The following is a 20,087-nucleotide window of genomic DNA, read 5'->3' as shown; positions in this document are numbered from 1 at the left end:
AGATGCTGGGTAATGTGATGAACTCGCTGTAGCATTAAGATTATGTAACATTATGTGACATTAAGATTATATATAGTCTTGGTGACAAAGTCAAATAGCATGGAAAGAAGATAGCTTCTCAGACACTGCGGAATGGGAGGTGGGACCGTCTAGCCTTTATTCTATAATATAAACTGTTTGCTTTACTCGTAAGCTCACTGACTTCAGAAGAGCAGGGGTTCTGTGTCAGCCCCAGGAAGTGCTGTCAGAGGGGATCGAAGCCTGTGGGGGCGTGCAGTACCGATCAGAACTGCGTGAAGGTCCCCCAACCCACGTTCCCAGCCACGAGACTGTGCACATGCTGTCATCTCTTGTCATAATCCGTGTACCTAGAATTGACTCATTCATTCAATAAGTATGTCAACCGCCTACATTCAGTGACATGCCAGTTACCAGCTAGGTGCTAAGGGTACCAGTACAGGGACCAATGATCGGCTTATCAGTGGTTCATACTCTCCGGTGGAATTTAATTCATGTGCTTTCCCTTCTTCTCAAGGGTCATTACGCTTGTCTTAGCCCCTCCACCACAGCGCCTGGCACATTTTACGTAGTCAGTTCAGTCCTGCCTTGGAATCCGAGGGGGAGTGGCTCCAGGACACCCCCGCCTCCCACCGCGGATACCAAAGTCCACGGCCCTTGTGCAGTGTGGACCGTGGTGTGATATTTGCGTATAGCCCACACACAGCGTCTTGATTAATTTATCTCTCGATTATTTATAGCACCTAATACAGTGGAAATGCTATGCAATATGTTGTTCTAATGTTTTCTTTAGGCAATGACGACAAGAAAAAAGTCTACATTTTCTGCACAGATGTCACCATTGTAGGCCCAACTGCATAGCACACATCAGCAATAACAGAACTTTTTTCCCAGAGTAGTTTCAGCCCAGGGTTGGTTGAAAATGGGGTACAGAGGGCCAGCGGAATGTATTTGTTGAATAAAGTAACTAGTATCTGCCGGAAAACTGATTGCATTTCCTTCCAATCACAGAAGTGATGTTCAAAGTATGTATCTCTTCATAGGATTCATGCCACTTTTTTTGTTACTGCACTGACATAAATGTAATTTTAAGAAATGTTAAAAAGATGTTTATTATCTCATGTTACATTCGCTAATGGGTCATTGTAGAACATGTGTTGCTTCCTTAATCTCAATTTACATTTTTTGTAGTGGTAGTTTTTTTCTCAGTCTATTAAAGACTGTGGGTCTTTAATGAAAAACAAGAAAAAAAGGAAGAAAAACAAAGGTTTTGATTAGAATGCTAGATCTTTAACCTCTCTCCTAATTCAGTGAGCTTTCCTGACAATATACTTGATGCTTCTTTGCCTGATGTGGCTGGAAGTGGGGGTCCCCCTGAACTTGATTCTGGTCGTGTAGCCTTCACTTGAAGATGAATCTTACACGGTCTTTTTAAAAATTCTTACTTAGTTATTTTTAGAGAGAGGGGAAGGAAGGGAGACACAGGGAGAGAAACATCGGTCAGTTGCCTCTCGCACGTTCCAGACCAGGGGCCCGGCCCGCACCCCAGGCCTGCGCCGCGAACAAGAATTGAACCGGCAGCCTTTCAGTTTGCGGGAGGATGCTCCAACCCACTGAGCCACGCGGGCCAGCACCTTGTGCAGTCTTGAACATTTCTCTTCTGTGTCTTCTCACTCTCCTCTTTTTAAAAATTTCAAGCATATATATATATATATATTTTTAAATTGGTCATTGGAAAGCAGTATTGCAAAATATTGTCAGTGTTAGCTCTGGATTATGGATTTTCAACCACTATAAATTTTATTTTATTTTTTGTGGGTTTTTTTACAAATTATTTTTACAATGAGTATGAATTTTATAAACAAATTAGTATTAGCATAAGTCTACCAAAAGCAATGGTAAAGCAGCTAAATCATGTTTATGGGGTTATAGTATCAAATAACCAGATGGGTTCAGGGCTCTGTGAATCAAATTGCCAGGCTCCATAATTTATTTGATTTGGGCATTCTGTGCCTTTCACACCCTCTTGGACTCATTTGAGCGTGGCCAGCAGTGTGAGTTAGAGGGACAAAGGTTTGTAATAGGTGTCACTTGGAATGGGCGTCGATGCGCCTTACTGCTCATGCTGCCTGTGCTCTGATGCTGTGGGTTCCAGAGGCAGCTGCGCCGTTCCACCCGTCACAGGCGTCGTGGCTGTGTTCCAGCACTTACTCTTCCCTGGCAGAGGGAAGGTTCATTTGAGGAACTGACACATTTCTACAGACAGAAATGATACTTCAAAAGGCTTTTCAAGTGCTTCAGCGCGGCATCATTTGTTGTTCTTTTGGACAGATTTTAATCCCCTTTGTTTTTGTGATGTGCGCGTTGGAAGCTGTTCAGCTGACCACCCAGTTATCGTCGAAAAGGTACGAGGAGTGTGGGAGAACCATCGGGGTGGCCACTTTTTGGAAATGAGAGTAAGCATTTGAGGGCATTTCGTGTGATTGCCGTTAAGGCACTGTTACACAGATTGTTTGTTAATAAAAATTAGGAAAAAATACTTCACCCTTTGATCGGGGTGCAGTTTCACTGGAGGAAGTCACTCGGTCGGGGCCTCTAGGAGACAAATGTGCTTTCCCAACCTCGACATGTCATCAGACTGCCATTCAGGCTAGTGACGAGCTCCTTACAGAACAGTGGAACACAGACATTCAGTGTCGCAGTGAACAGCTCCCGTGTGCAGATACCTTGGCACCTGCACAGCAAACGGGCGCTGTCGTCCCCACTGTTGCGGGGGGGCTTATTTCCTAAACATGCATCAGATGAATGTGTTAAGATTATTTCGTTTTGCATGTTTAAAATCAGCTATTCTAAATGTCAATAATATATGTAGTTTCCCAGTCGTGATTTCTACACATTTGACAAATGGAATGGAAAGTATTTTTTCTGGGTTCGGGGGAATTTCTGGAGCAGTCCGAATCAGTGGCGCCTCTCGAAGAGAAGCTGTCAACTCTACTGTTTTTTTTTAGTAGAGTTGCCTCTGCTGAAAAAACTGCCTCATCAGCACTGGACTTACCAGCCTCTCTGAAAGATACTTGAGAAAAATATGAAATTTCTTAGAAGTTCAGTTATAATTGAATCAAAATGGCATATTCAATGCCGAAAGTAACTAATATTATCATAAATTTGCATGTTCTTGATGAGTTTAAGCTTGAACTGGGTTTAGCATGTTATTATGCATGTGCCATAATAAGGAACAGATTTTTTCCCAGTTTAAAAATAGTAGAAATCTGGCTTTTAGTTTAATTTTGTGTATTGTTCAGGATATTTACATAAATTTAACATTGAAAGCATTTGTACATTGTCAGTATCACATAAAAGATACCTAGATGCAATAAAAATCTGGTAACTAATGGTGCTTTCGCACTTATTAATGGTTGCATTTTTAGAAGAGATTTTAATTAATGTTTAAATGAACAGAGCTGGGGACATATGGAATGAGGAGTAGAAGGCTCATCAAAATGTGTCTGTGTATGTATACATGTACTTATGTGTGTGTGTGTGTGTGTGTGTGTGTACATGCCAATGCCTTGACCTTAGACTTAGCCTCCAGGAGAGAGAGAGAGACAGAGAGAGAGAGAAAGAGAGAGAAATCGATTTGCTGTTCCACTTATTTATATACTCACTGTTTGCTTCTTGTATGTGCGCTGACTGGAGGTTGAGCCCACAACCTTGGTGTATTGGGACCGTGCCCTAACCAACTGAGCTGCCCAGCCAGGGCTCATTTTGATTTTAATGTGGTTTTAAAATATGCCTGTTGTATTACATATGTAATTTTTGTTTACCTTTTTCCAGTCTTTTTCTCATGGTTCTCGTCATATCAGACATCATGGCTTTGGTAAGACATTCTTGGATATTCAGTATAAATAAGATTGAGAAGCTAGGTGCTGAGTTAATTTAATCAAGATAAATAAGAGGACATTTCTATATGTGAAATCTTTAGATATTGAGCTGTATGTGCTAGAATCATTTATACACGTGAGTTTCTTCTATAGGACTTGGGCAGTAAGAGTGCTCTTGTTAAGGTATCAAAAGTCGTCTTCCTTGGTTTATTTGAATCTGTCATTTTATACCTAGTCCTCCGTGGTGCATGGCTCAGGAATGAACTTCCATAGGAAGTTAACAGAAAAGCTAACTTTAGATTTAGGCAATACATTATTTTCCTACTTGAAATTTTTTTAGAACCCTTTTCTCAGATTGAAAAAGGAAGGAACAAAGGTAGGGAAGGAGGGGCAGAAGGAAAGAGGAAGGAGAGCTTTTCAAGTGGGAAGATGTTAACTTTATACCTGCAAGTTCAGGGGGTTCCCGGAACCACCCTTGGGCTTGATAACTCACTAGATGCACTCACAGAACTCACTGGAGACTGTGACACTCACAGATATGGTGTCTCCCAGAGAAGGGAAGCAGACTAAGATCCATCATGGGAAGAGACTTAGAGGGCAGAGGCCAGGAGGGGCCCCGATGCGGAATTCTGGTCGACCTCCCCCTGTAGAGCCAGGGCAGCATTACCCTTCCAGGATCTGCGCGTGACAAGACAGAGTACTGCCAGCCCGGGTCCCCAGGCCCTTGGGGTCCAGACGTTACTGGGGCTCAGTAGCATATCATTCCCATGGCTGACCTTTAATCTCCAGTCCTTATAGAGGTAGAACTGATATCGTGTGGTCCAAACCCCCCCAAAAGTCACATTATTAGACTGTTCAGTGACCACCGCCCCTTGGGCAGAACATTCCTTATCAGCCATGGCAGTCCAAGGGCCCAGAAATCACCTCTCAGCAGCTGAGGGCAAAAGACCGACCCCTCTGGGGGTACCGTTCATTCTTCACTGCACAGCAGCCTGTGCGAGAACTAATTAGAGACAGCAATTATGGCAACTTCTCACATCCAGCTCCCAGTCGTTCGATTTAGATGAGAGCGTTTGTGTGTTGTACGGAGCTGGGCGTTCAATACAGGCAGACCTCAGCCATGCTGCAGGTTGGTTCCGGTCCAGACCACCACCGCAAGGCGAGCATTACGATCAAGTGGGTCATAGTCCTCTTGCAGGCGGAGGCCCCCTTGTCCTCAGTTTATGTAAGAAAAGAACACACACACTATCTGTGAATAAACAGATAAAGCACAGTAAAGCCAAGTGTAATAAAACAAGGCATGCCTGTATATTTCAGAAATTGACCACACATAACATTAGGACAAATCAGCTTTCAGTTTTGGTCACAAAGTGGCAAACAGGCAAGATGTCAATAGAAGGGAATTTAAATTATCTGATTTCAAAGCTGGTGTACAGAGTCCGGTGGCTTCATTTAACTTAGAAAGTGATCTGTGCCTGGCATCATCTCTCACCTGTCCCTCCTGTTTCTCTACCCAGCCACACCTGGGGCCTGCCAGGCTCTACCTGGACCGTCGATGTTTATAAAGTTTTACTCCCTCTGTCAGAAACAGACTTCTCACAGCTCCCCAGTCTGCTCTTTCGTCAGACTCGCGCTTTTCACTTGGATTTTTAGACTTTTCATTGGGGCAGCCTTCCCTTACAATCCAGGCGGGGTGTGAGCCCCTGCCTCTGGGCCCCCACAATGGCTGGCGTGTGCTGGGGGCACACTCATGACACACATGTGCGTGTGCGCCTGGTACCTTGACGGATCGTCTGTTAGACTGTAACGTCCTGAAACCAGGACCTAACACAGTGACTGACACGCAATGGGAGGTCAGTAGACACTGGCTAACGAATGGATGCTGTGGCTTCTTTTCACTGAGGCCTTTGCATTGTATAACACCTTGTTTTAAAGTTGGTTTTCTTTATTTCTAGTTATTCACAAATTTCACTTGTGTGTTGATTTGATTGAATGGTAATGCTATTTCCGGCGTTGAGACTATGGCACACTTTAGCCCAAGGAAAAATTTCATTAGAAGGCATATTCTGACTGATTCCAGTACTACAGTGGTTCTGAGGGTCAGAAATCTGAAACGTAACCCTAAAACAGCATTGTTTTTCAACTGAATCTGAACAGCCTTTGTTTTTCATGGAACCATATTTTGTTTTATTTTTACAGCATTTTTTCTTCTTGGTCAAGGATTATGGCAGCTGGCTTGATATTGGAACAAGGTATAGTATATATTCACCCAGAAATTCTTAAGCGTGCAGGAAAAAAGTAAATAGATGCCTCAGTAAAGAAGACGCCAGTTTGAATTTTGAGGTAAGCCTAGCAAGTGGCAATTATTTTAAGGCCCTGGCAGCGAGACCCATCTCTCCAGTTCTTGGCATGGACCCGCTAGCCAGTGTTTTCTTGGGGTGGTGTGTTCCCGGGTGTTAGTTAGTGGAGAGGCCTGCAGGACAGGGGGAAGGGACGTTGCCCGAATCCCGGCGCTCGGAGGACAGGACTCCACAGTCTGTGTCCTCGCCGTCTCTCCATCTCGCTGTAGAGAAACGAAACCACGCAGGTGACAGTGGGAATTTTATGTGGCGGTTGTTCAGGTTGCACGTGCCCCTTGTCCGCCTCCTAGAGCCCGGGACGTGGGAGCACTGCAGCACGGACGCCCGTGCGGTCGCTGTGTGCGCGGGGTGTGTGCACGGGGTGTGTGTGCGCGGGGCGGTCGGAACACACAGCCAGGTTCCTCTTCGCTGTGGTGTGAATGCCAGCGGCTGCCGCAGCCTGGCACACACGTCTTCTCTGTAAGGAGAGGAAAGCACAGCTGGTTCTGCCGCCGCTCGGTTTTCAGATGCACTGGAAGACAGAATATGTTTCTGTAGACTCGTTTTACTTCCTTTAGTCAGTATGTATTCAGGGCCTGTGTTGCCGGGAACTGTGTGGGTCTGAGGGAGACCCTCAGCGCTGGACGCTCCGTGGTCTCCCCCCACCTCGTGGGAAGCTCTCGGCTTGCACCGCCGTGTCATTCACGTCCGTGTCCGCCGCCCCCGCCTGACTCGAATCCCTTCCGTTCCGTACGTGTGAGGCACCTGAAAGGTGCTCCGTAGGTCATAGATTTTGGTTTCATTACTCCCAAGGTTTGATGTCTCCTCACCAGGCCCCGATCCCAGTGTCCACGCAGGTAGTGGGTCAGGGCGTGGGCGTTAGACCCCAGCACCTGGGACTGAACTATTTCTGTTCTTGAGCTGCGAGGCCGTCAGCAAATGATTTCATCTCTCTAATCTCTCCCCTGCTTCTCGTAGTCACTGTGAATGAATTAATCCATGTAAAGCACTTAGCACAGTGCTTGGCATTTAATAAGCTTCAATAAATGGAAGCTATTATTGGCATCATTCTCTGGTTCTATTTTTGTCCTTCATAGTGTTTCTTGCACTTGCCATACCTCTCCTTACTCTTTCCATAATTGGCTTCATTTATATTCACTTGAAACACAGGTCAGAATTTTGTTTGGAAAGTGACCTAGTAAAATAGAGCGTTTTTGCATGTGAGACATTTTTATTTTTAATTGTGGTGAAATAGTCATAATACAAACTTTAAAATGTAACCTTTCTAAAATGTACAGCGCAGCGGCAGTGCATTCACGTTGCTATGCAGCGTCGCCACCTCCCGTCAGCTATTAGTTTCAGCTATAAATAGCAGTTTCTTTACAAATAAAGACCACAGTGCCGGGCAGGAGACAGCGTATCTCTTTAGGGGTGTAGTGCAGTAGACTTCAAACGCATCCTTAGAGCAGACTTCTCCAGAATGAACCTGAGACTCGTAACCGGTGTCTGCAAGTCGGTGTGCTCAGCCGAAACGGGGGTGCAGGTTCGGTGCTCCCTGGAGAAGCCTGTGGCCCCGGGTCGTCTTGTAACGGCAGGCCTCGAAGCCGCCTTGGGCTGAGGGAGTTACAATGGAGTGTTTTTTTTTCTTTTGATCTTACACTGTCTTCATTCATAGCAGGTCATAAACTTGACAGAGTCGTGCCTTTTATGTGGCACACTGAGGGAAGTGCATTTTTTAACCTAGGGAAAAAAGTCTTTGAGGTAATTTTCATAACTATAAAAATATTTAAATTTGTGTTCTAAATGCATCTGTTAGGAGGTGAACTGCAGTTCAATGGGTAGCAGTGCTGATTTGGACTTCACCCGTTCTCCACAGTCGCTGTTGTTACGCCTTATTAGAATAGAAATGACAGCTAAAACGTCTCTTCTCTTTAGACATAATGAAAACTTAGGGCTGTGCTCAGTAATATGTTGATGTCCTCCTAAACGTAACTACTAAGTACCATAAAATATCTGTACTCTCAGAGTGAATACTAAGCTTTATTAAAACCAGTGATTCCCAACCTTTTCTTCCCCAGTAGCTCTGACAAATACGAGCTGCTTCTGCTGCCCCGTCCCCTGACTGGGGGCCACACATGCACTCAGCCTTTCGTCACGTTGTGCAGGTCCCAAGGGCCCGCCTGGTGACTCCGTGGGCCCCTCCACAGCCCACCCCGTCTCTGTGCCGTCACACGTGGGCACCGTGAGAACTGCTGATTTAAAGGACGTGAGATAGTCACGGGGGGGAGGGGCGGGGGGGGAGCGTGGGAACCGCTGAGCGCACTTCAAGTTGAAATGCGGTGCCCCTTCAACTCGGCCGTGCTGAGGTGACACCGGACTTGACTGATGGGAATCAGGACGAGCTGAACGCCGCACGGCTCAGTTGCACGAAGATGATGACGAGCTTCACCGCTGTCCCTGCCAACGGTGCTGGCGTAAACGAATGAGCCCGGAACCGTCACTGCAGGCCGGTGTACGGAGGAGGCGAGGGACCGTGTCTTTGATAAACACACTTCCCCTGGGTTTGAGGACGTGTCTCCTCCGGGTGCTACAAAACTTGATTTGTTGAGCGATCATGATATTTAATATTCTGAAATAACTGAAAATAGTAAAAGTGGTAAAAGGCCTAAAAGCAATATCAAATTTAACAATAAAAATCTGCAGAATACAGTCTTTTTTTTTAAAGCTTTATTGAGGTATAATTTACCTATCAAAATGCATCATTTTAAGGTTATGAATGATTTAGCTGATTTTTAAAAATCAATTCAGTGATTTTCAGCAAATTTCTGGAGTTGTGCAAGTTAGTGCTGGAGCGTTTGCATCTCCCCAGAAAATGCCCCCGTGCCGGAACACTGCCCCCCCCTCGCTCTCACTCCCCGCCCAGGTGCCCGCCGGGCTGCGCTCTGTCCCTGCAGCAGGTCTGCCGGTTCCTAGGCCTTCGCACCTGGCTGCCGCTTCACTTAGCGTAGTGAGTTCGGGCATTTATTTTGAGTGCCGCATCTATCAGTGCCTTCTTCCTTTTCACTGCCGAACGGCATCCCAGCATATGGATCTGCCACGTTTTGATTACTTTCTGTCGTGTGATCTTTCACAGTGCTCATGGCTTCGCTGCATCCACCCCGCCCCTGACCCCCGGCCTGGTCTTCCCCCAGGTCAGGTGGCTTTCCTGGATTTGATCCTCCAGGCTCCGGATGGGGCCACTTGCACGTCCTCACCCATCACACCTCAGGGACTCCAAGCGTCAGCCCCTGGGGTGGGGAGTGAGCCTTCTTAGAATATGAAGTCGTGACCACGAGTCCAGCTTATTGGATTAAGGATTTTGATTTCGGGAACCAGTATAGGTTTTGAAATACCCTGCGAGAAACAGAAATGGAACGGAGTTGAATATTTATGAACGCAGCCTAAGAGTTCTCTGGCTAAGCCAACCGTAATCTGTAAACAGCACATACATAGGAATGTGCCTAAAAGCTTCTTACAGAAAATACACAAGCATGTGGGGAAAAGTAAGTCACCCGTGACTCTGTGTCTCGGAACCTCTGTCCAGCGTGTTGGTGTGCATCCTCCTAGCCCTAATTTATGTGCAGACGCACACGGTACGGGGTTTGGGTTTCTTGGGTTTCTTTGTTAAGGTCGCTTTCTGTAATGCCCATTTCCACCATGTCACCAACACTTCTGAACACACAGAGGTGGCGTGAGGGAAACGTGGTGGGGAGTTCAGAAAGACAGGCCTTCGGTGTCGCTTACGGCCGCAAAGGCCATTGTGAGGAACTGGGAATTGATTCCAAGCGTAAGGGACAGCGTTAGACCCCTGAGCGGGGAAGTGTTTGGCGCGCCGTGCGTTTTGAGGCTGCGCTCCGGCCCTAGCGTGAAGACCGTAGCGCAGGTGTCGCGGGGACCGAGAGAGGGGGCGGGGAGGCTGGCTCAGAGGCTGTGGTCGTGTCTGGGCCAGAGGCGATGGCAGCTGGGCCTGGGGGCACCTTTCAAAATGGTGACGAGAGGCTGGGTGTGAAAGCATTCTGAAAAGGGTCCCTAGGATTTGTCGGTGGACCGGATGTGCTGGGAGACAGAAACAATCAAGGGCGACTCCAGGTTTTCTGTATGTTGAATAACCAGGTGGATGGCGAAGCCATTTCCAGAGATGGAGGGGGTTCCAGGGTGGAAGAAGGCATGGGAGATTAGGAGCTCGGCTTGGACGTGACAAATTTAAAGTGCCTCACATTCGGCTGGTTCCATGGGAGCTTGGGGAAGTTTTTTGGCTGTAGGATGAGAGACATGGCGCGCCTGTGTGGTGGAAGAGATGCCCCCTCTGGAGAGGGAGGGGGTAGCTGCAGAAGGAAAGCCCTGAGTGGGAAAGTGGGAGTGGGACCCGGAACGGAAGGGGAGGGGTTTGTGTGAGGCGGTGTCGGGTGCAGGCGGGGTTGGGGGGGGCAGGTCTGGACCTGGACGTGGGCGCGTTAGCCGGTGTGAGGCGAGAGGGTCTCTCTCTCTGCTCTCTCAGTGTTTTCTCAGTAAAACCAGTCAGGTCACCTCCGCAGAGGGGAGGAAGACGACAGAACCTGGAGAAGGCAGGACTGGACGTGCTCTGACCGGGAGACAGAGCACCCTAACTCGCGGGTGTGCGGTCAGGGCCGACGGGTCGACAGGAAGCGAGTTGCATCTGCGCCCGAGTGTGAAGTGAGCCCCCCCCACCCCAGAGCAGCAGCCGCCTGTGGTGGTCCCTGCACGTCCATGTGGCCGGGGCCTCCTGTCCCTCCCACGGGTCCGGCCGCCACTCCCGATGCCAGCACGACAGCCGTCCTCCTGCCTCCATGTCCTGTAGGCTGGTTGTACTTCATGGTGGTAGAGACTCCCAGTTTCTTTAACCATTTCGGGATTTTTTTAAGCATTTAATTTTGATTATATGTTTATGGTTTCTGTTTTAGGGGAGTCTGATTTTAGTCCTGATTTAATCTGCCAAGATAACATAACAGAGAAGTTTCTCTGATTTCCTCTCATTATACCTGACTGGCTTTAATAGTTCATTTAACAAATATTAATTGAAGGCCTGCCAGGCCTTGCAGTGGCCCCGAGCGGCGCCGTGGGGAGGGAAAGACAGATGGTCACCCCGTCCCTGGCCCTGGCGGTCGGGGGCAGAGGGCACAAGTCCGGGATCCTGTTGCCTTACTTTTATAGTGAAAGCAGAAGTTTCAAAAATCTTTCTTAATGTTACTACTTGTTTAGCAATTAAGGATCGGATTTCATTGTTTTCTTTTTAGGTCAGGAGTCCTGCCCTAGACCAGACCCCGATTTGTGACATAACTAGCTCTGGTTTCTGGTTTTTATTAGCCGACTCTTCCTATCTCCTTTGACTTTTCTTTATAAGATGAACCTAGGGAAACATCCCAGATAAGCAAACCTAACCGGCGCCTTCCCAAGGGCGAGCTGAGCAAACCAGCACTTTCCCGTTGGGGCTCTGGCTTAAAGACTGTAACGGCACCAGACACAAACACCAAACCTGCTCGGAGTGAGGGGCCCTCTCTCCTGGCCCAGGACGCGGAGGGGGCCCAGCGGCGGGGGTCTGCCTGTGGGCCGCCACCCGACAGCGCGCAGAGCGCAGCTTGGTCGGGCCTGGGCCAGCCACTGACGTTTGGGTTGGAGCTACTGAAAAGGCGGGAGGGGGACCTGCTAGCCTCCTCTCCCTTTTCCCTTAGTCTCCCAGGGGCTCTAGGTAGTCAGCCTGTTTAACTGGCACCCAGCAATCACCCTGTCACCTGTGGGAAGACACGTCCCCTGGGGCCTGACCCGGGGGCCACTCCTGGGAAGAGGCTTCTGTCGCCAGCACCATGGCTGTCTGCTGCGGGGGGAGGCCAGGAGAGGGAAGCAAATGGGGCCCCCTCCAGCCAGCCGGCCCGGCTCCAGGCCTGCTCACTCGTTGTCCCTCCTTCCCCGAAGGTGTCAAGCAGGCGAACCTGTCACAAAGGCAGACAGCTAAATGTAACTCTGGGCAGCACTGTAAATAAACAACGCGCCAGTCTGCACCAGTGTCGGTGCGGGAAGCGGCTGCTTTATTATGTGTCTGTCAGCTCTGCACCCTCAGTTTCTCCCAAGGCTTCTCCGTTTATCATCAGACCATGTTGTGTGCAGACAGTACAGTTTCTGTGTTTAAAGAGACCGACTGAACGTTTACCGTCGCTGATAGACAAGAAACGCGGCGGGGTAGCTTTCGGACTATTCATTATTCTCCTGTCTGTTTCCAAAGGGCAGGGAGACAGTCTCTTTGACTCTGAGATTAATAAAGAGATGTGGGCTCTTCTTCCCCCTTTGCGTAGATTCTTTGACTAAAGCCTTTGACTTTGCTGAACTTGAGTTTGAGCAACATTCTTCCTTGGCGACGCCGGCGGTGCTGCCGGCGTTCTTCTCACTGACGTCAGCGTGCGGAACGGCACGCTCCGAAATGTCAGAGTGCCTCGCCTGTGGGCATGTCGAGTCTGGACGTGACTCAGGGCCCAGGACTTAGGGAAACTTTTCTTTGTTTTTCTAAAAGCTGGATTTTGAAATTCAGTTCTATTGGTCACAAAGACACAGTCACTGCTCATACCAATCAGACATTCTCATAACATGCTACAGTTTTACTTATGTTCATCACTGTTTCTTTAACAAACGTGTTTTTAACATTTCAATACCTCTTTCAAGGTCACTGGCATCCTTTGGAAGTCTGTGCCTTTGCATGCACATTGAGAAACGTTTAGAGGGACCTTAGGCTTGCCCTCAGGTGTGTCCTGTCTGCCCATAACCTTTGTCTCTCCTTCGCAGCATCAGCCACTACGTGATTGTCATGTCCATGACCACTGTCCTCATGTTCCTCAACGCCCTGGCCCAGCAGCTCACGACCAGAAAACTCAGACTGTGTGGCAAACCCAAAAGCCACCTCATCTGATGGCGCTGAAGCCGCCCTCCAGCATCTGGACCCTGCCTGTCCGTGTCCTCTCCCGCTGGAGGCTCGCCGAGGACGCAGCAGCAGGACGGGAACTGCCGTGCGCCGTGCTCCGCTCCTGCAAAGACAATCGCATGTGGAAGCAGGAGCTCACGGGTTGTCTGGAATAAAGGAGCTTCCGTTTTCTTTCGCTTCTGCGTGCACCGGGGAGTGATGGTGTCTGCGGGAAAGCTCTCTCCGTTTTCATTTTGCCCTGAGCTGGCAGCCCTCCTCCCTGACGTTTCTGAGCACCTGCCACAATCACCCCCAACTGCGCGGCTCCCTGTGTGCGCAGAGCAGAAGGCTCCTGGGGGCATTTCTGGTCACGTTCAAAGTCAAGTGACCAGCTGAACTGGAGGGACGTCCCCAGGTGGCACCGTAAATCCTTACCAAGTCTCAGGACTGGTTTTGCCAGAGGTTCGGACCACTAAACACTCACTAGAAAGCCCCCCAGGAGGCGTTGTTCAGGTTCACAGAGGCCCCTGGAGAGACACATGTTTGCAGTTGCTGGTCATCTTCAGGCCGCAACATGTATCTCAGTGCTGTTTCTAGGGTTTTCGTGGCCGGCCACCTACATGCAGGTTTGACCTTTCCTTTTTTCATTTCTGGATTCTCATGAAATTTCTGGGAATACAAAAGTAAAAAAAGCTTGGTATCTTGTCTGGGAGCAGAAGAAAAACAAATTAAAAGGATTCGTTTTAAAAGGACTTTGAGAACCTGCCTCCTGAAAGGTCAGCATACTTCAGAGATGTCCTCACGTACTTTTCCACGTAACTCCTCACTCTGTCACGGGAGGAGGGTGTTGGGTGCGTCATTGAATCTTACCTTCCCGAGAGCTGCAAATGTGTTTAAATTGTACATTCAGTTTCTGTAACCTCCATAGCTTCTATTAGGCATTGTTTTTACATAGTTCTTTATTTTTTTATTTATTTTTTAGAAACCAGAGTTTATTTAGAAAGTTACAGAGGTAATAGAAGTGAGCCCGCTGAGCTGTGTGGGCTCAGGCAGCCCGAAGGCCTGAAGTCCTCTCATGAAATTTCATTCCTATTTGTAAACTAATTCATATGGGCAGAATATTTGGAAAGTAACTTTTCTTTGACTTTTTCATCAAGTGACCTTTACCGTCACTATAGCATTGGCCTTGTGCCCGGGGCGTGCCCGTGGACTGTGACTGATGCTCAGCCGCACTGGTCTGAGTCCCACTGCAAAAAAAAAACAATTGCTTTTGAATTAGGTTATAGTATTTCTAACTCATGTTAATGACATGGAAGCCCTCTGCAAATGACTACATTTTTCAGATTGTCAGGGTAGTGAACAAATGCAATTTCTTTTCTTTGCTTTTTATGTATGTATGTATGTATGTATTGTTGACACTATTACAGATGTCCCCCATGTTTTCCCCTCTTACCCTGCAACAAATACAATTTACAAGATTCAAAAATCAATTTGGCAGTATGGACTTTTTAAATTTCTATTTATGATGAAATATAATTATAATTCACTTGTAATAGTTCTTTGTGGTATACCAGCAAAAGCATTATGGTATGAAAAAAAAAGAAAGACGTATCCATCTCAGTGTGAGACCTCACGCAGCAGTCTGCGACACGAAACAGGTGGGCCGCCGAGAGGCTGCTGTGGCGGGCAGGGACACTGGCGGAGAACCCTTGACCCTGCTCATCGCCTCAAAGGATTTGGGGTCAGTTTTTTTCACAAGCCAGAGACAATGACTTTAGGAATGCTTTTTTAACTCCCTTTAGATCAGTTTTGCCTTTCATCGTTTCCCAAATTTTCACCCAGAAGAACTGATGGATATTTCATTACAGCGCTGTCAAAGGTGCCCGGTGCTTTATCCTTACTTTGCTCCGCAGATGTTGTTCTGAGTCCGTGCGCGTTTACGGAACCAACGGGTCAGCGCCTGCAGCTGGGGGCCGGCCTTGCCGCTGCGCCCGGGCCCCGCAGAGTCACCTGGACGGCTCGGGGGCCTTCCCTGTTGCTCAGCTCACCAAACACCTTACAGTGTTTTAAAATGCTTGTTTTTGTATTGAGTAACAGAAAAAAAAAATAAAGAGGATTTAAGTAAAACATTTCTGTTTAAGGCATTTACTTTGTCATCCTGACTATGAATACCAGATTTCCAAATGAAGACTTAGCACATTCACTGAATCACATGGTTTAAAATAGGAATTGCTGTAATAACTGAAGTGGGCATCTGGCATGTCAAGTTAAGAAAACAAAAAAAAAAAAAGCCTTGTTATGCCACATGGACCGGGAATAAACCTTGGACGAACAAAACCCTCAGGACTTAGGGAAGTAACTGCAGCCTGTCTGTAATTTACCAAATAGTTGTCATAGTACGAAGGGTTTCCCGGTCAAACATTGGAGCCGCACCTCGTCAAAGTTCAACAGGTGTATTTATCGCAGTACTTAGGAGTTTAGCTTGGTATGGGCGTTGTGGAGGGAGGGAGGTAGGTAGCAGGGTGCTGGAAATGTCCACTGGCCTGACCACAGGACCTGTCTCAGAGTCTCCCTCCTGAAAGGTCAGCATACTTCAGAGATGTCCCCGCGTACTTTTGCACGTAACTCCTCACTCTGTCACGGGAAGAGGGTGTTGGGTGCTTGACTGAATCTTGTTTTCCCGAGAGCTGGAAAACCATTTTCATCTTTACCCTTAATGTGGGAAAACTTGAATATGCACCAGCAATTTTCCTTGCCTCCGTTATACACGACGCCTGTCATCCTTCGGTCATTCCCGCGGGGACCTCCGATGCTACCCGGTGGTCATCCCTGGCATCACACAGCAGCCGCAGCCCCGTCAGAGTGGGGGCTGTCTTCATACTTCTACACCCTTCACCAGAAAAGTAAATTCACAACCAGTATTGCCTTGTTTTCTCGTGACTCGCTTCTAGAGATGGGGATTCCCAGTTGAGTTTTTGTGCATCCCTTGGTTCTCTGTTTCACTCACTTCTCTCTGCCCCTGTTTCCTCCCCCTCGGGTCCCTCCTCCCCCTTAGCCATGCTAGAACTGGTCCGTAGGTGAATGTCTTCGTCTTCATGAAGCAGGCACCGTCAGTTCTCAAGTTCAGGGCTGGGACGGTGTGAGTGCATGGCGTTCAGCTGGGCCAGCGTCTGCGTGGGGTCGGTTCTGCAGGCCCATGCCGTGTCTCTGACGGGTGCCCACGGGTGTTTCATTGGGTCCCTCACAACCGCTGACTAGTTGAGGGGTGCACATCTGACCCAACCCTGTCCAGCCGGAGATCTTGGCAAGATTTTCAAGCTGGAACAAAAAATTTCTGAGATGGAGGAGCCATTGATGACTCAGTTAGATTGAGATACTCCAGTCCCCTTCCATCACATACTTGGCCAATAAAGAGAGGGTTCATTTCATTGGTATGTCTAAGACCACAGGACAACGACGAGCCCAGAGCTCAACTGAAAATGTTTGTCGTGTATGCTTTTAAATTGGAATCAGCGGGACAGAACGGCTCAGGACGTTCCTTGCAGGTCCCGTGGCCACCTCCTCTGTTGCCCATTTTCCCTTGGTTCCTTCCCACTTGTCTGTACCCCTCCCCAGGTATTCCACAAGTCATTCCATTCATTTAGGGAATGAATGCATTCCCTAAAAAATTTGGTCAGCATCTCCATTACTTGCCATCAAGACCTTTACTTAATGTGCACACTTTGAATGTGTAAATACATCACTTCGATGTTTACTGCAATTTCTCATTCTGGTTTTAAGTATTTGTGATAACACATACAGACCTCATGATGTGCCAGGCATTGTTCTGAATGCTTAGCCAGTACTAACCGATTCAATCCTCCTAACGAACCTGTGAGGCAGGTTATACCATTTTGCAGATGGGAAGACTGAATCACAGAATAATTTTAAAGAACTTGCCCAAGACCCCACCACTAGCATGAGATTTTTTTCTTTTTATACATGGATAGTTTCCCCCTAAACACTATTCTGAAAGGTACATAAAAACATTTGTAGATTTTTGCTTCTGAAAGTGTAGTCACTTTGCCTAAGCATCTGATGTGAACACTAGCCTTTTCAGTGGTGTGCAGATAGATAACCAGTGTAAATCGTATGATTAGGAAAATATGCTTTTGTGGTTGCCTACGCGTGTGCAAATGGCATGGGGCACGCTGGCACCAGATCCACAACATTCACTTGGAGGCATGTGTCAGCTCTCTCCCAAATGGTGTGTAAAGCAAAAAGAGTTTCCTCCCTTTTCAAAGGAAGGAAGTGAATATCAGCTGTCGATTCTTTAAGCCCTTGAAGTGTCATAAAGACCTAGAAGTCTAGAGTACTCTTAGTATAGTGGGTTGAATTGTGGCTTCCAAAGGGTATGTCCACACCCTCACCCCAGAACCTGTGAACTTGACCTTATTTGGGAAAAGGGTCATTGCAGATGATATAAGTAAGTTAAAGATCTTGACATGAGATTGTCCTGGAGTGTCCAGGGAGCCATACGCTCAGTGGCAGGTGTCCTTAGAAGAGACGGGAGGAGGAGGAGGCCAGGTGAAGGCAGAGGCACAGGGGGAGTGGTGCGGCCACAAGTTGCCAAGGAATCTGGAGCCTCCAGAAACCGGAAGAGGCCAGAAGGATCCTCCCCCAGGAACACGGCCCTGCCAACACCTCGACTTAGGACTTCTGTCCTCCAGCACCGTGAGAAGCTGAACTTCCGTTGTAGATATCCCGTTCGTGATCACTTGTTACGACACTTCTAGGAGACATCCATCTGGGGAGGGGAATTCTACAGAATCATCAGCGACGTTTCTGACTGCGTGGCTAACCCGTAACTTACCAGGTCACGAGTCTGAGGACCGTAGTCCACCCCGCTATGAACAGACAGACACTAGCACGTAACCCTGGAGGTGGCATTAATTTCTCTTTAATGCCAAGATTGCTGATGCTTTGGCTTTTCTGAAACATTCCTGCCATGCTTTATTGGGGGTTTTTTGGAAGTGGTAAGGAGATCCTCAGACTTTCTTTTTCCCTTGAATGTTTTTGGTGTTTATGTGAAGGGACTGGATGGAAATGAGAAAGCCGAAAGCTTGTGTTAAGTCTGGCTGTCCTTTAAGTGTTGTCCCGAGGGGCCTGTGGCCAGATGCTGAATGGGGGGGGATCCCCCACAGGAGCCCCCCACCCACATCCACGCTTGTCTTGGTCCAGACTTGACATAAACGAGACATGCCGCCACGTGCCCCTGGCAGGGCCTGGCCCCGTCCCAGGGAACCCAGGGTCAAGGCTTCCCGGTGAAGCCACGAGTCTTGTATCATGTTGGCGGACTTGGTGCTTTCCGAGGTCTTCTCCCCGGCCAGTCTGATGGCGGAGCTGCTGTCCAGGACCTCGGTGCCGACCACGCTCCCTGGGGTCAGAGGCGGAAGAATAATGAGGTGGGAGCCTTTGGCCATCCCCTGGGTCCCCTGCATTTGAGAGCTTGTGTGGCTGGAGGTTCACGGGCCCCCTTCATTCATCTAGTGGACCCACTCCCCCAGGGGGCTGCCAAGTTGTCCCCCAGGCTGCTGAGGCTGGGATCCGGCTTCATGAGTTCGGCCCCGTGCGGTGACCTGCACTGTCGTTGTGTTGGATGTTTAATGAAACGCCAGCCAGTACATTTCCTGCAGAGGACGCTGCTCCCTTCCCAGTCCTGGTTGCCCCCACCCCTTCTCACCACTCAGCTTTGACCGGGACTTTGAGGCTCTGGCCTTGCTCTTGATAATGTCCAGGGGTGCAGCAGTCCCCAAAGGTAACACCCCATTTCCCACCTCATCACATTCACCTTTTCCAGACAGAGCCAGTTCAACTGGCTGTCCACAAAGCACGTGCATTTTCCTTCTAGAAAAGTCACTTCCTTTCATGCATTTATCTACCCAACCATCCTCCCCTCCCCCCTCCCTCTCCTTCTGCCTTCGCTGAGCCCTTGCGTGTCCTCCCCGAGGCTAGTTTAAGGAACCTGAAATGCTAGAGATCCTACCCCCCCCCCCCCTCCATTTACAGTCACCTCCTTGGGCTTGGCAGGTGGGCAGAGAGGGCAGTGAGGGTATGGGGAGAAAGAAGGAAAACATGCTTGAGTCCGAAGGCTGCTCTGGATCCGTTTACTCAAAAGGGCCAGAGAAAAAGGAAAAATGGCCTCAGGCCACCAGGAGAGCAAAACATTCCTCTCCTCCCTCAGGCGCTTCCTACTGCCCCTTCCTGTCCGGTCAACAAGGAGGGACCGCGGGGGAGCACACCGCGGGGGAACACACCATGGGGGAATGATACAAACATGCAGGCGGCCCATGGACGTGACCTTGGCTGGGCCACCGGCAGCCCCCATGGGCCCCCTCTGTGGCTTGTCCCTGCCTGCGGTGCCTGAGCTCTTTCTTCATGGCCCTTGCCTCCGGCGACCGAGTCACAGAGCTGAGTCACATCTGTGCTGCTGTCGCCTGGAGAGAGATGAGGGAGCTGGTCCCTTGGTCCAGAGGCAAGCACGTGGGCTTGCTTTTTCAGGAACGAGGTACGCTGCAGTCAACAAAGACAGTTCTCCCCTCTCCCTCTGGGGGTCCCTGCCTTACTCGGGGAGCAAACCTGAGACCTTGGCCTTGCCTGCTCCGTATTCTAAGGAGCTAAGAGAACAGGATCAGGCAGTGGCTGTAAAAGGGACAGTGACAATGCCAGTGACTTGATAGGTTTTCATGGAGCTCGTTTTCAAAATGGCCTGTTGTTCAGAATTGTTGTCCTTTCCTGCACAATGCTTTTCCGTTTGAATCTTTAGAATCATGACTTGCTTCTAAAACTTCTAAGCAGAAAATATCTGAAGCTTTGTCAAGGCTATTTTTTTGCCGGCTACTACCACCCAAATAATGTCAAGTC

General features: G+C 48.6%; 1 protein-coding gene across 7 annotated transcripts in view; it reads left to right on the top strand.

The window, feature by feature from the left end:
* Positions 1–15,313, top strand: part of PIGN (phosphatidylinositol glycan anchor biosynthesis class N) — a 76,282-nt gene extending 60,969 nt beyond the window's left edge. For 2 of the 7 annotated variants that reach the window (XM_045850197.1, XM_045850198.1), the window contains exons 27-30: positions 2,350–2,423; positions 3,853–3,895; positions 6,099–6,151; positions 13,070–13,331. In XM_045850197.1, coding sequence (XP_045706153.1) covers positions 2,350–2,423; positions 3,853–3,895; positions 6,099–6,151; positions 13,070–13,193 — 294 coding nt within the window. In that variant the 3' untranslated portion in view covers positions 13,194–13,331. Of the gene's footprint in view, positions 1–2,349; positions 2,424–3,852; positions 3,896–6,098; positions 6,152–13,069 lie in introns of all 7 variants that reach the window. The other 5 variants (XM_045850200.1, XM_045850199.1, XM_045850201.1 and 2 more) reach the window with 4 other exon arrangements.
* Positions 15,314–20,087: the final 4,774 nt, after the last annotated feature.

The sequence above is a fragment of the Phyllostomus hastatus genome, unplaced genomic scaffold (assembly GCF_019186645.2).
Source record: "Phyllostomus hastatus isolate PE091 unplaced genomic scaffold, TTU_PhHast_1.1 phas_contig_80, whole genome shotgun sequence".
Taxonomy (NCBI): domain Eukaryota; kingdom Metazoa; phylum Chordata; class Mammalia; order Chiroptera; family Phyllostomidae; genus Phyllostomus; species Phyllostomus hastatus.
This window is presented reverse-complemented; position numbering and strand designations above follow the sequence as displayed.